The sequence below is a fragment of the Vombatus ursinus genome, unplaced genomic scaffold, assembly GCF_900497805.2.
Source record: "Vombatus ursinus unplaced genomic scaffold, bare-nosed wombat genome assembly UNPS02000582.1, whole genome shotgun sequence".
NCBI classification, from domain to species: domain Eukaryota; kingdom Metazoa; phylum Chordata; class Mammalia; order Diprotodontia; family Vombatidae; genus Vombatus; species Vombatus ursinus.
This window is the reverse complement of record NW_020940360.1, coordinates 31,989,591-32,005,927: the sequence shown is the minus strand read 5'-3', so window position 1 is coordinate 32,005,927 and position 16,337 is coordinate 31,989,591. Positions and strand designations below refer to the sequence as shown.

The 16,337-nt window shown below is 32.7% G+C and overlaps 1 protein-coding gene across 1 annotated transcript in view; it reads right to left on the bottom strand.

Moving 5' to 3' along the window:
* LIN28B (lin-28 homolog B) overlaps nt 1-16,337 on the bottom strand; it is a 116,113-nt gene that overhangs the window by 36,660 nt on the left and 63,116 nt on the right. The window contains exon 3 of the mRNA XM_027853842.1: nt 14,241-14,425. Within this exon, the coding sequence (XP_027709643.1) occupies nt 14,241-14,425 (185 nt within the window). The remainder of the gene's footprint in view (nt 1-14,240; nt 14,426-16,337) is intronic.

The window sequence follows — 16,337 nt, the reverse complement described above, 5'->3', positions numbered from 1 at the left end:
TCTATCCTAGGCCATTCTCCTTCAACAACTGAACCTCCAATCTTTTGATATCTCTCTAAGTTACAACCATGCTTTTCCATTAAAAAAAGAATTTATTTTTCATCTGCTCACATATTTATATATGCATTCGTCTCCCCAACAGAATTTTCCTTCAAGGGACAATTTCATTTTTGTGCCTGGAATATAGTAGACATTTAATAAATGGTTATTAACTGACTGACTGACTGAACTACGCAGTACATCAACCAAGACTCATAGTGTATGAACTGTTCCATTGGGAGGTATAATTTCTCGTCTCTTCCCTGGGACCAATCTTCACAGGATAATTAGTATTTAATTTTTTTTTTGTTACTTCCATTTATACTGTTATAGTCATCATGTAAATTATTATTCTATACTGCTTACTTCACCCTACATTGGTTCGTTCATACAAATGCTTCCATACTTCCCTAAATTTTTCACATTCATTGTTTCTTAGAATGTGATAATCCATTACATTAGTGTGCCATAATATTTTTAAACTATTTCCTAATCAAAGAACATGTTTTTTGGCTCCAGTTTTCAACTAGCACAAAAAAAAATGCTACCATGAATATTCTGATGTGGGTAAGGGGGAAATGGAAGGGAATAAGCATTTATATACTATATATTATGTGTCAGGCACTGTGCTAAACACTTAAATATTATCTCATTTGATGTAGATGGGGATTTTTTTTAACCTCTTTGGGCAACATGCTTAGCAGGGGAATCTTTGAGTCAAAGGGACAGTTAAGCACAGATATTTTAAACACTTTTTAAAAAAGCATAATTATAAACTGTTTCCAGAATGCTTGAACTAATTTACAGCTCTATCAACATATTATTAAGCCTTTCTACAGTTTTATATGTGTGTATACACATATAGTATATTAGTGTGACTTTCTATAGTTTATGTTTATACACACACACACAAAACCTGTCTTTCTATAGTTCCTCCAACATTGACTATTTCTACCCTTTGTCATCTTTTGCAATTTTCTAGGTATAAGGTGAAACCTCAGAGTTGTTTTTATGTGTGATTTAGAGCAACTTTATATAGTTTTTAATAGTTTTAAATTCTTCTTTTCAGAACTGTTTGTTCATATTCATTAACTACTTACCCAATGGGAAACACCTTTTTGTCCAATGTATACAATGCCCAATGTTGTTTCAAAGAGGATCAATGCTTGACTTTCTGGTGAATTATATTTAAATGAGGCTGCAAAAGTTGTTAGCCTCACTCTCTCTTCCAGTTTCATCGAAGTCCAGCAGCAAGACAAAAGTCAAGAGGATGGTAATGCCCCAGGATGCAGTGGATGACTTTGGTGTCTTCAATGCCTGACCAAGCTATAAGTGCTCCACAGTGCCTGCTTCAACTGCCCTCTTGGCCTTTGAAACGAATCTTCTCATTCAGCCATTCTGCCAAGGAAAGTCTTCACATGCTTCAGGTAGTCATCCCCCTAACCCACTGATACTTTTGAGGCCTATCAGTTACCCTCAACCTGGTCTGGCCTGTCTGCTGAGATGGTTTTACCGGGGTATTGCCGCTGAGCATGCTATAGCTTTGGTGAGAGTTGAGTGAAGATGAACACTAAAGGTGGATGAGTAGCCCTGAAAAGGACTCACCAAGCCCTCATACACATATTTACCAATATACACATATTGGATATAAAAGCATTATCAGAGATATTTGATGCACAAATTTTCCCCCAAGCGACAATTTCCCCATCATCCTAGTTGCACTGATTTTCTTAATGCAATTTTTTTATTTCATCTAATAAAAATTAGTTATTTTATCTCTTGTGATCTTCTCTATCCCTTGTTTGGTTAAGGATTCTTTCCTGTCCATATCTGTGACACATACTTAATCTTGGTTTTTCCTAATTCTAACTAAATGTCACTTCTGACAAATTTGTCTTAATGAAATAAAAGGCTGAGTAACTATGCCAGAGACTATGATTTTTTCCCCCTACGGTTTCTTTTGACCTTATTTGTGAATCATGGACAAGTAATCACAGAAATGAGTTTCCTCATCAATAAAAAGGAGAAAATAATACTTGCACGACCAACATAACAGGGATGTTGTAAGGGAAATGCTTGGTAAAGAACTTAATAAATATGAGCTATGACAATGATAATGAGGAGTATTCCTAGCTTCATTATACTTAGGAGATATTGATGATGGCATCATACCATTTTATTAGTACTATTTCTACTACCACCACCAGTCCAATGCCATTCACATATGTCATGGATCACATTGACCAGAGGTCATAAAAGAGGTTAGTTTTTAATTGATGTTAAGAAGATTAGAGTAAATTACTGCCCCTTTAAAAAGGTAAACAACTGTCTCAAATCTACTTAACATGAAAACTCTTTTCTACTACCATGGATCACAAATGATCAACAAATGTTTAGGCAGTAGATTTTTTTTTAAACCAGTGGAATGACTGATGCCCAGAGAGGTTAGATGACTTGTACACAGTCAAACAATTAGTGGTCAGACCTGGTATTTGAACCCAGTTTTTCCTAACTCTAGATCCAGCACTTTCTCTACCATGCCAGACTGTGTTTCTAAAAATAGTACATAACTATAAGTCTAATAATACAGTAAACAAAGTATTTTAACAGTATAAAGTGAGTGTTTAGCAACAATTTCCAATTGTTTTAATGTTATAGCTTTATTAATAGAACCTGAAATTTCCACTTATAACTCAAATAAGGTATAATAAAAACTTTGAGATATATTTAAGAGTATTCTTTACCCATAAAATTGTGAGCACTGTTATCTCAGGGATTCCTAAAAAATGATTACAAAATATTGTATTAAGTAACAGTTATGAAAATACCTATATTACATTATATTGCCTTGTTTCTGATTACCACTGTAAAAAAACTACTTTTAATGACACACAGCTACTGGATACATTATAAATTCACATTACTGAGCCTCAAAAGGCACCTCAAAACTGCTCTACTTACTCAACTCTTATTTAGTCCCTAACTTTTCCAAATATAGCTATTGCGAAGCTTTTTTAGACTTAAGTTCCCAATCTCAACTCTGTGAATCTCATTTGCAACATATTAACTTACCTAATTTATTAGAAAGATTGAAGTCAACTGGCGGAAGCTCCTAGACTTTCCCTTTATCCTGTTCATCAAATCCTGGCTCAGAGAGATGTTTCCCTTCCTCCTTCCTAAAGATTATCACTGCACCTATGCTTCTGGGTTATCCATTCCCACTTTCTCAAGAACTTGAGATCTAGTCATAATTTCCCTAGTACCTTTTATTTTTCTTCACTAGCTCCTTAACTCTACCTCAATACAGGTTCAAGTATACACTTGCCAAAATAAATGTCATGTTACTCAAAAGAGAAGTCTCCATTCACTTTCTTACTTCCTCTCTATTCAGTATTTAATTAGCTTCTTGCAATCTGGTTTCTCCCATCATTTGATTACAATTGCTCTCTGAAAGAGCACCAATGACCTGTGGAGTTGCCAAGTTCCATGGCCTTTTCTTAACACTCCTTTACTTTCTTTCCAACATTTGAGATGGCTAACCACCCTCCCCTCCTTGAAACTTTCTTCGTCTTTCTCTTCCTTGGCATTTGCTTAACTGTTATTCGATTTCTCTGATCTTTTCTTCTCTATCACCTTCAATAACTATACTTCTAATTCTCTAAGGGTTGGTATTTCTCTAAAATCTATGATCAATTCTGTCTTTTGTCTTTCTCCTCTTTCCCATTCATCAGTTCTCATTAGCACCTTCAAATACTCCTTTTCTACTCCTAAAACTTTATCATCCACCCTTGCATCTTGTCTGAGCTCTAGTCCCAGAGTTCCAAGTACTAATGATGTATTTTCACCTGTACACATCTCACTGGCATCTCAAATTCAGTATGTTTAAAACTAAATCCTTCACCTTTCCCTTCCAAGTTCCCTATTTTCTCTTCAAAAAAACTTCAGTTTTTCTTCCTTATTTCTCTTAACCACTACCCTCCCAGTCACCTAAGCACAAAAAAACTGGCTTTGTATATACATAATATTTTATTAAATATTTTATATAGATGAGATTCATTTTGGTATAGTCAAAGGAGCAATGGCTCTACAATAATTTACTATTAATGCGACCTTAGGTAAGGCATTTGACCACTTTCAGTCTTAATTTCCTCCTCTGTAAAACAAGGAGGTTGTACCAGACAGCCTCTGAGATAACTTCCAGCTCCAGATCTACAAATCTGTAAGGAGGCATATAGGTCAGTAGTTGTTGATGTTCTCTAGGTTACCCCCTTTTGGGGGGATGGAGCGGATATTAATAAGCCCCAATATTTTTAATACCTTTGTATCTTCCACTCATTCAGTTATCTTACAAATTGATATATCAATGTTCTCAGAGTTGTGTTATAATGAAGTATGAATCTCCTTTATGTATTCTTTTTCGAATCTAGTTGTTTTTCCTATTTCTTCAGTTTCATTTCTGCCTCCTCTATAAATATATTCAAGATATTTAGAAAAGTTAGACTCTAAGTATATTTTACTATCATTGAGGGTGAATAGTTTGTTATAAAAATATTGGGGGATCTTTTTATAAATTGTTTCTTGCCCTCCTTTAATTTTAATCCTTAAATTCCTTTGCTTAGTTGGGTATCTTGCCAAGCTTTCTTTAAAATGGATTTGTCCTTTATAGCTTCTATATTTTGTGAGGTGATATTACTTATATTTTTCTATAATCCTACTTCGTTAAGATTTTACAAATGAGTTTTCTCATTTCCTATTCTAAAGCAATGTTGTCCCTGATATTCATAATTTCTTATTGGCAAATAAATCAATTGTTTTCTAAGGCATTTTCTACATTCTTATGAACTCATTATGGAAAGTTGGATTAGCAAAGCTTCTGGATTAAAATAATGTAGTCTGTATCTGTGTTTTTTCTTCTGTCCATATCCCATGTTTCACAATCAGCAGCTGGCTTAAATGGACAAGTATGAAGTTTTCTAAACTTAGCTCACCATATTGTCTCTTATTTTTATTCTTTTCTGAAGTTCTACACTAATTTGATCTTTGTTTTAACAAGACAGTGATCTGATGATCCAGAGAATTAATTCAGGAATGACATTCACATCAGTAGCAAGTCACTTCCTGTCTGCTAAAATATAAACAGTTTAATTTTTTTTTGTGATTTTATTCAGTGCTCACCATATGTAGTGGGTTGCTATGGTCAAAGAATTCATTAACAAGTAGACAGTCTAGAAATGATGAGCCTTTCCTTATTTAGTTAGAATTTTCCTTGGAAAGAAGAATCACTCTGTTGCCAGGACCATACTCAAATCCTTTCCAACACCGTAGAATCTGAAAGAGCTCTTGTTACACTGGCATAGTCTTTGAGAGCCATGGGTAATTTTCAAACCGTGTTTAGGCACTGGAGAACTTTGTTGAGGCACAACTGAAAAATTATAGTATTTTAAAAATTTAAAGTTTCAAATTCTTGATCAGTGTTCTCTGGCCTTGCTCCAAGTAATATGATACTTTACAGGATCATTTTTTTCTCAAGGGTATTTTAGTTTTTTTTTAAATTATATTTGTATATTGCCTGCTTCATATAAAAAACTTGCTCTAACATTAAAGAATTTTACTACTTAGGACTAAACTACTTTGTAACAGTAAAAAAAAAATACATGCATCTTGGATCAATTATAATTTTAAGCATTATATTTCAATGCAAAAATCATAATTATTTTGCTTAAGACTTCTCAGTAAGTGCGTAAAGACAATGTTGAAGAACAAGTCAAATGCCACTATAACAAACAACTCTATATAACAAAAACATTTCAAGCTATAGCATTGGTCCATTGTTTTCAATCAATATTTAGTTTTGTACAAAATTGTTTTATAAATTTGAGATAAAATTTGGACAGAATCTTGAGTTTTACTAAATAGAATTTGACTTGCACTTCCTTATTAATAGAGAATAAAGTTGGATAGTTTGAGAAGTGTTAACAACTTCGTTAATCTCTACGCTGTTCATGGGAATAGGGGTACAGAATTGATATTCAATTAGAGGATTTATCTGGTTGAATGGAAGAGTGTACCATGGGCTTGACTGCATCTGCATTCATCCTTATTTTGTTTTCCTTTTACAAAAGTAAGGTAGGAACAAACTAGACACCACAATTCTCAAATAAAAGATGCAGCATTTATATTCTTTAACTTTTCTACAGAGAACCAATGGCATATACCTGCTAAAAACTTTGATGATAGTAGCTAAATTATCCTATCTGAAAAAGATATCTAAGTAGTTTATAAAAGTTACCCAATTAACTTTCACAATAGCCCTATAATGAAGATATACAGTGAACTGTTGATCCCACTTACCCACCACACAGTATATGAAGGGTAAAGGCGACAATAGTTGCTCGATTTATTCACTAAACTTGTTTTTTAAATTTCCATGTGATTTATTTTCAATGTTAGTTTTTTTGAGATGAAGGGAAAGAGTGTGAGGACACCAGAATATCTCTGTTAAAATTAGTTTGGGGCTTTTTATTTTTTTGTTTTTTGATAACTGCTTTTGATTATTATCAGGAATTCACTAAGACTTTAGGCAAGGCCAAATGAAGCTCAACCCTATACAATGTCTTGAAGAAGGTGATGAGAACGGCACATTGTCTGACTAGCCTATCCAGAGGTCACAGCAGGGAGAGCATCTGCTAAGATAATGTGAATGAAGGAAACAGCTATAATTGCCTCATTAAGAGATCCCTGGCCAAATAATCCTGAAAAAAAAAGAGACCTGGAAAACCAACCTAAAAATTAAATCCCTAGTGAGTGAAATGGGGGCAATGTAAAACATACAGAATATTCCTGGAGATGTAGGTGTTCACTTTGTGCCACTAACTTCCTCAGCTACTCTTATGTCTGTATGGGACCTTGAACTAATAGTTGAGCTATTCAAATCCAGCCTCGTCCAATCAGTAAGAAGCATAAACTACATTCTCACAATTGCTCAGAAAAACAAACAAACATGAAATAATTTATTTGGAATTCAATTCTTAGCAGAGATCAGTACAAAGCAATTAAGAGGTGATACACACTTGGGTTCTTTTGTATTGTTAGACAATTATGTTACTATGAAGTAAAATGAAAGGTTAGAAAGGGGAGGAGGGAAGGCATATTAAAAAAGGAAAAGAAGATAAAGATAACACAGTAGGCGTCTTCCCCACCTGTTTAAGATTCATTCTCTGCTCTCCATTAATATTTTAGCTAAAATCTCTAATTGCATAGGTTTACATAAACAATGAAATATAACATTAAAACTTAATTGGCAACCACTACTTAATTAGCAAGGCAATATTCACAAAAGTGCAAATTTATTTTCCTTGAAAATGATTTATCAATAAACTTAAATGTATTAAGTTTTAAAATCATCACAAACATTTCTCCAATGAAAATATAAAAAATAAGCATCCAAACTCAGCAGCAACAGGATAAGGTAATGGTCGTAAGAGTGCTTCATTTCTGCATTCCTTTACTTTTTTGCTTACATTTGTCAATTTAATTTGAATTCAACTCTTTTAAAAAAATTTACAATCTAACTGATTACTTGCAAGTAAATTACAGCTTTTAAAAAAATATATTCTTATACCAACATGCCCAGTACAATTAGCGTGTTACACCCTTAAGCCAGGTTTAAAATAAGTAAACTGTTTGATGACTTTGATGTTTTGCACCCAAAATGTGCTGGCTAATTTTTCCATTCCATTTACCATTCCAGTCTTTAAACTGCCTTAATCTCCTGCCCTCAGATGTTGACCTTGTAAGAATAGGGGTCATAGGTCAGAGGAGACAGACCTCAAAGGATCTGGCCTATCAATTCATGCCTGAAAGATTTCTCTTCCACAAAAGAAACCAACTAAACAGCAAATTCCAAAATCTAATCACAGAAGTATAAAGATGAAACACTTATTTACTGGAATTTGTTGATATGCCTTTACCAAAAACCTTATCTCTGGCACCTAAGGAACACTGATTACTATTATTTCCCCTAAACAGGTGTTTGAGTACCTTTTAAATAAAATCACCAAAAAGGACCAGTTAAGATGGGTGGAATTTAGTAGGGGGTCATTGTAAAAACTAACTTTAACATAAAAATTCATTATCATATATGTATGTACTGCAAATACTCTGAAGCATAGGACATTAGTTTTCCCGTAAGCACAACTTAACTGAAAAATAAAAGTTAAATTATTCTATCTTAAATGAAAAGTGAAAAAGGATTTATTATAGTAAACATAATTAGAGATGCAATAATAATTACCATTAGCGAGAAAGGAGACTTGCTACATAGGAAAGCAGTGTATAAATTATTTTCTTTGAAAAATAAATGCCCTTTTCTTTAGACAATGAAAAATACACTGCCCACAGTTGAGGAAAAGTTCTTGTGAATAAATTATAAGAATTCAGAATAACTCTAATTTAAATTTTTCTCAGAAACTACTGAAAAAAATTCTAACAAAAATATTTTACTACTATATATCAGCACTGACAAAAAGGAATTACTCAAAGATACAATTTAGTAAAATAAGAATTTCACAATGACACACAACTTTTTTTATTCTGTTCATTTAACAGTCTTAATAGCATAAATGGTAAAAGAAAACATCTCTATTATGTAACAATTTTATTAATTAAATTAATAAAGTATTAAATTAATCAAATCAGTTTTTAAATTCTATAGATGGCTTACTATAATTTAAGTAAAAAAGAGTTTTATGTGATTCCAAGATGTTCATATAAAGTACTCACATGCTTGTTAAGGAAAATGATAAGATTTGTATTAAACAACTGATGCCCTAACCTTAAAATTTCATTATTAACCTGCCTTTTAAGTAAAAACACGCTAATATTGCACTTCAAAATAGAAAACCAAAGCACTTTGCTTACAATCAGGTAAGTGAAACATTAAGAAATACTGAATGAGAGCACTCCATGGCTTGCTATCCTCTAAATTATATTTTTAAGGTTCCCCCAAAGAGTTAATACATATGGAAAGACAAAGTTCTACATGAGTAGCACTTTTCTAGGTATGTGTAGTGGAGAGAGAGGATGGTATCAAAGAGTAAGTGACAGTCTCTACCCTCAAAGACATTAAAACAAAAAAGAAGGTAGAGGATTAGCACAACAATAACAACAACAACAAAATAAGCTATTGGTATATAAATCTTCTACATGAGTTATAAATGAAAACAGCTAAGTTCTAAAGCTGCGTGCTAACATTACTATTTCTTATAAACATTAGAATGAATAAATGTAGAGAAGAAAGGAAATAACTTTCCATATTAAACAGTAGAAATTAGTGTGCTCTCCAAATGGTTTGAGCTATTTAAAGGAAGTTGGCAGGTGGTGTTCTGAAGAAGGAAGTTAAAGCAAATCATACAGGAAGTGATCTGAATCATCCATCTTTCTTTAAAAATTTTAAATATGTGCTAAAACTGTTTCTTTCATATAGGGTAGATAAAAGACATGCAAAACATCTCTACTGAAAATAAATATAGGGAAAAGTAAAAAACAGCAAGAAATGAGCCTACTGCTAACAATGTAATATTTTAAGGAAATTTTTAAAATTTTATTTAATTTAAAATAAAACATCTTGTATGATCATAATTATTAAGAAATGAGTTTTAACATTGAAAGGGGAAAAAAAGAAAATAAATTCCTAGCTCACTTTATGATTAAAGGTGAAAAAATAAAATCTTTTAAAAATTTTGTTCTGTGTTATAAAAATAAGAATTTACATAATTTTTAAAGCCTGAGCTAAAAATTCAAATATATAAACATAATATGCATGATAAAAATCTTAAAAATTATTTTATCCCAAAATGATTCTATTATCCATTCCAAGAATTAGATTAATCCCCTTACATAGCTGAAGAATGTGCTAAGTTTACAAATGTTACAAATGCTTAGTTGCCCCAATAACAAAAACTAAGGGGATATTTGGCATTCTAGTACCCACAACAGTTTTTATCAGCTATATGCTATGATTAATTCTAAACACTTGGTAGGCTACAAAATAAAACTTTAAGCATCACTAATGAGTAAGTAAGGCCTTCCGACATCTTTCACATAAGACACAAAAGGGCTGTCTTACTACATACCAAATCATTTCTTTAGTTCTGTTTGCTACTATTGTTTTAATTTGGAAAAAGAAGATAATAGTGTAGGGGGAATTTTCACCACTTGTAATATTTGTTCTTGCTTTTTAAGAACCTCAAAATAATTTTCACAGGGTTGACTAGTTTTTGCTGTTCAGATATAGTATATGTAACTGGTAAAATTGGGGGGTGCAAATAACTATCCAAATTACAATCAAATCCCAAAGACATTCTATGAGTTGTCTTGATCAAGAATTTCTCTGGCTATCAAATAATAAAGTTTTTAAAAATTTTCTTTTTATAAAATGCTATTTTTCAAACTAATTACAAAATAATTTTAGCAGTTGCAATATATTATTAAGTACACAGAATTAAGGTGAGTTTCTGTATATTCTTCAAAATGTTATGAAGATAGACAATTTTCTTAAATTATGAAAGCCAGTCCTTGCTAATCAAAGGTAATGTTACTGAAAATGACTGCTGTCTTTCTTGGTAGATAGGGCTGCAAAGTTTTACTTCCTGTAGCCCAATAGGGTAATCTCTTTGACACTGCACACATATTTTTGTAAGGCATGTGGCAATTATAGTACAAACTACTAGCATTGTCTTCTTTTGGTAAATGTTTACTTCTGAGACTTATTATGTTAACTAACTCAGCTGATTTTAAAACCACAAACTGAATATAGATGAAAGTCTATTTTTCTTCTCCTAAGTATACAAAACCCTAAGGTCATCTTGAATCACACAAGAATGGATATAATTTCTGAATATTGAAATGAAAAAAAAAATTGCTAATAAAGTTTGTAATCAAACCATGCTATATTTTAATCAGCTCACAGGATTCAGACAAACCAAGAGTCCATCATTTAACTCTGCTATGCATTAAGTTGGGCACAAACCTGATAAACCTGATCTCAGTCCACAAAGACCTTAAAGTCTGGTTAGAACAGGGTTTCTTAACCTGAAGTTCACAGACTGTTGGAGTTCCATGGATATTCCATGAACTTGGATGGGGAATAAAAATCTTTATTCTCACTAACCTCTGGTTTCCTTTGTAATCCCAGTTATTTTATTTTATGCATTTTAAAAACACTATTCTGAGAAAGGATTCATAGGCTTCACCAGATTGCCAAAGGGGTCCAACATACAAAAAGGCTAAGAACTCCAGGTTGGAGTAATAAGAAAGGTAAGCCCCCTATGATAAACAATGAAAGACCAAGATAGTGTTGTACTGAGAAGAAAAGACCCTTGGCTTTGAATGCAAGAGACTTTAAGTTTGAATACCAACTCTACTACTTTATACTTGAAAACTTTTGGCATGTCACTTAATTTTCTTGATCTATAAAATGGAGATGATAATACCACTTGTAATACCTACCTCACAGGGTAACTGTAAGGAAAATGTTACAAACCTAAAAGTAACAGATAAAAATGTGATCCACTATGATTAATAATAGTTATAAACTTGCAAATAGTATGAGAAGGAAACAAGTAGGCTTTTATAAATTATATTCTATAACAGGCCACATTTATATTCCTAAAACTGACTCAAAGTTCCCACTATATCTATCACATTGCCCTAAATGGACAGTAAAAATTTGTTGAATTTCCTTTTCTTCTTTAGATTAAATAATAACAGTTCCTTTATTGTTTTTTTTCTGTTTGATTATTTTTATCATTTTCTGAAATCTATCCAAGTTTCTCAACATCCTAGACATCATAATCTAGTAATTATCTAATTTGGAACGTATTAAAAGGATTATTTAATAGTCTTTTCACATGATATTCCTTTTCCTTCTTATGCTGATGAGTGCTAAATCTGTCCCCAAAATCTAATCCCAGATATCCACCTGCCTGCTGGGCATTTCTGTTGTATTATGTCAAAATCAGTTCATCTAAAAAATCAACTTATTTTGTCCTCCAAACTGATTTTTCCATTGAATTGATCCATTTGGGTTACTGATCCCAGCAGTGTCCCAGTCAGACTGACTCACAACCTCACAGTATTATTTAACAACTCCCTTTCCCCTTAATCACCTATATCCAACAAGTCAGGTAAATCCTATTGGTTCATTTTTCAAAATGTCCCTTCTATCTACCCCTTACTATTTTACAGTACAACCACTCTAGACCAAGTCCCTAATACGTCATGCCTAGATTATTACATGATTGTCTGCTTCCATATATGCTAATCCACCCTGAACATTGCTATCACTTTAACATATCTACAAGACTCCTTTCATTATATCACTCCTCTGTTTTAAAACTAAAGACAGATGAATAAAGATGGCTAAGTGAAATAAGATCATACAGATTGTAAAGAGCTCTAAATGCTAACTAGCAAAGGGAGTTACGATTTTATCTCCTACTTTTCTTCATTATTTTATCTAATTAAATGGATTTAATGGCCATAAAAATATTATGCACATTTCTGTTTCTGTACCTTTGCTCACAATTCTTCCCTTTTCTAAATCTCATCCTTCTAGACTCACTGATTCTATGAAGACTCCTGTCACTCCAATACATACTAGAATCCATGCACAGAGTATTAATTCCATAGAGTTATTTAGTTTAATTTCACCAAAAATTTCACATTTTTCTAATGTTAATATATCCCAGACACAATTTTTAAATAGACTTCAAAAACTTTCAGACCTAAAAAAGCAAGGTTTTGTTTTGGGAGAAAAAAATCCCATGCAATCTTCTTCTTTCACTTGTACGTATTTATTAAATTTGGAGTACAAGTTAACCTTGCATATAAGACCTACTTTTTACCACTAAAGGTACAGTTATAATGAACTCCCCCTCCAATCCCTATGTTCTTACGAAAGCACAATTATAGTGGAATGTCCATTGTCATATTTTCAGTTTTATTCTACATAAAATTGAAGACATTAACAAAACAAAAAGCTGGCTAAAAGGCTTGTTTCCAAAAACACAATAACATTCTATTAGCACAGTTTCAGTTAAACACTAATCTGAGCTTGCCTCCCTTTGGCCAAGAAATATAAGTATGGGTTTGGACCCAATTCTGAGGATACAGACTCACACCAGAACCAATGTACTACATTTCTAATCAGATCAAAAGATTTAGAGCCAAAAACTACCAAAGAAACTACCTAGTACAATTCCTTCATTTGTAAGTATGAAAAATGAGCCCGAAAGGGGTTAAGTGACTTGCCCAACATCACACTGATAGTATATCGTAGCATGAGGATTCAAACTCACTTTACCTAATTCCAAATACAGTGTTCTTTCCACTAGATCATGCTGTGGTACATTTGCTGTTGCTTGCAGATACTTCCCAGGATCATTGCCACCAAATAAACAGAAGGCCCACCTCTGCCAGGCAACATTACAGCTAAACCTTACAGCTCTGTGTGGATTCCTTATGGGTGGCTGCTGATCCTATACAGAGACTGGAATGTGGCCCTCATTCATTCACAAGCTTCACTCTTACCTGAAACCTGACAGTAGAAATCAGACTACCAATTGAGTTAAGCTATCCTTTGAACTACTGGATCCCACTTTGCTTCCCTCTCAGAAGCCTGTGGCTGCTATCTACTGGATTATCTGATTAGTGATCCAAGGTTATGGGTGTTATTGAACACCATCTCATCCCCTTCTACATGCCTGCTTGCCTCAAAAGTGCTGCAAGGATTAGAATAATGTCTCCAATTTAGTAAAAGTACTGGCAGGAGAAGACAACTCTAACATGTGCAAGGCAGCTCAAAAAGAATAACAAGAGGGAATATCTACCACGTAGAGATATTATAAAGGAGAACTCAAAAAGGCAGTTCCCTTTAACTTTGAAATTGCACTCACAACAGGATCTGTTGACTGCTTAGTACTTAGAGTCAATTTTTTTTTCTGTAATTAGAGTTAAGCTCTAGATACCTTTTACTTGCAAATTCATAATGAATGACCTCTTATTTACCCATGTCATGGTGGGGTTCTACTGAATTGGCCCTATTTGGGGGCAATATAAACATGTTCTAGAAGGCATCAGGAACATAAAAAAAATCTAACAAAGTCTTACAAAACTGTAAGGTAACAAAATACAATCATTACCTATCTCCTTTTGGTTTTCTTTTTTGCAGTGTCTTCCCTTTGGGTCGTCTCTCACTTCCTAAACAGGGGCTCCCTCCAGGGCCTGTTACCCGTATTGATTCAAGGCCTTTGGAAGATTTTTTAAATGTGAATTCCACTGGTTCTCCTTCTTTTAGGCTTCTAAATCCTTCCATATATAGCTTGCTCTGTAAATAGAAAACAAAAAAAGTCTCAGTTACTACTACTTCATAAATAATCTTTGTAATTTAAAGGATCACATAACAAAATAATAGTATTCTTTCTTGTGAACTTAATCAAGTATGAACATTTCAATATTCAAAGACTGTATATGAAACTATGAAATTCTGTTATGTTCAATTTCTTTTTAAAGAGTTTATAACTTTTATATAATAACAAAATTATCCTATTTGTAACTACTTCTAAGACTTTTGTTTTCTACTATGTATTTTAACATTCTAATTTTGCTCCTTTATTTTTTTTGTATCTCTATCCCTATCCACTTACTTGCCTTCCCTTGTAAGAAGTACACTCAAGAAAAACATACCAACATCAGAAAAATGTACCTTTCATTCTGCACCTCTAGTCAAACACCTCAATGTCAAGAGGTGGGAATCATGCTTCATCATCATATTCTTCCTCGTAACTTTAATAAGGACAATGTGATCTATATAATTTATAATCATCTTAAATAGATTTCTGTTCCCAAAATTATGCATTCATAAAATTACAACAGTAATTTGCTATGTGTGATACATATCACATATATATGTCATATGTTCTTATGAGATATGATTTCAGTTTAAATATGAATCCTTTTTATCTTTTTCCACCCAAATATAGGAAAAAAGCAAATAATTTTATTTTATAAATTCCATTCTAGAAGTTTTAGAACATAAAAGAGCTCTAATTTCAGATACTATCATCTTTTTAAAAAACATTTATTTTAAATGTCCATTTTTTTTACATTTTGAGTTTCAAATTTTCTCCTGCCCTCCAGCCTCTCCTCCACTCATTGAAAAGGCAAGTAATATATCAATTGTAAGTGTGAAATCAAGCAAAACATATTTCCACATTAGCCATGCTGCCAAAAAAATAGGAAGAAAAATAAAGGTGAAAAAAATTATACTTCAATCTGCACTCAAGAGTTCATCGGTTCTTTCCCTCTGGAGGTAGATAGAATTGCTCACTGTGAGTCCTTTAGAATGACACTATAGTTTTAAATATTTTCTTAACTGTCTTTGGTATAAGAATAAAAAAAGGAATCTACATAAGTAGGAACAATGTGTTGAGTGATAATTTCCAGTCAAGAAGAAACTTTTCAAAGCAGTTTGATAACAAGAAAAAAAAATCACTATCAAATCAGTATGAAAAAGTAGAAATTCATCTATAGCAATACTGCCTCACTTTTTTTTCTACTAAGTAACATCCATCCATCTTTAAAAAAGATAAAGAAAAGGGCTACAACTCAGAACCACACTCCTCATTTTTTCATATGCATAGTTAGGTGCATATATAAAAAAAAATTGATCCCATCTACAAATAAATTATAAACAACTTTTATAGTTAATTCTTAGATTTTTAAGTATCTTACAAAATGTTATCCTATTTCTTATGCCTTGAATCAGAGATAAAGAACCTTTTTCTCTCACTAGGAGGCCAAAAGTTGCTCCCAAGAGGCTCTATAAAGCTGATAATTATTGTGCCCAGCGTCCAACGTAAAATTATGATTCAATTTTTGGCAAATTTACATTACCAAACTATCAAAAGAGTTCCTTTCTTTCACACTGAAAAACACAATTTAATGATTTTGGGGGTGTCTGCTTATTAAGAACTCACAACTTGTTGGTTGGTTCCAGAACTACTGTTTTCAGATTGATCTGGTCTTCCTACTAACGGTCCGTCATCTGTGATCAAAAGCATGTTTTGCTTCTAGTCATGTGTGAAAATGTTGATTCGCAACAGGGCTTTTACACTACACGAGACATTTTAAACAGCAGAGTAGTTTTGCTGAGTTTTGTGAAACTGCATTACAACCAGTGCTGAGGTGGTAAAAGAAAACTTTTTTTTTTTGGCAATAAAATTCCTAGATAATCAGAA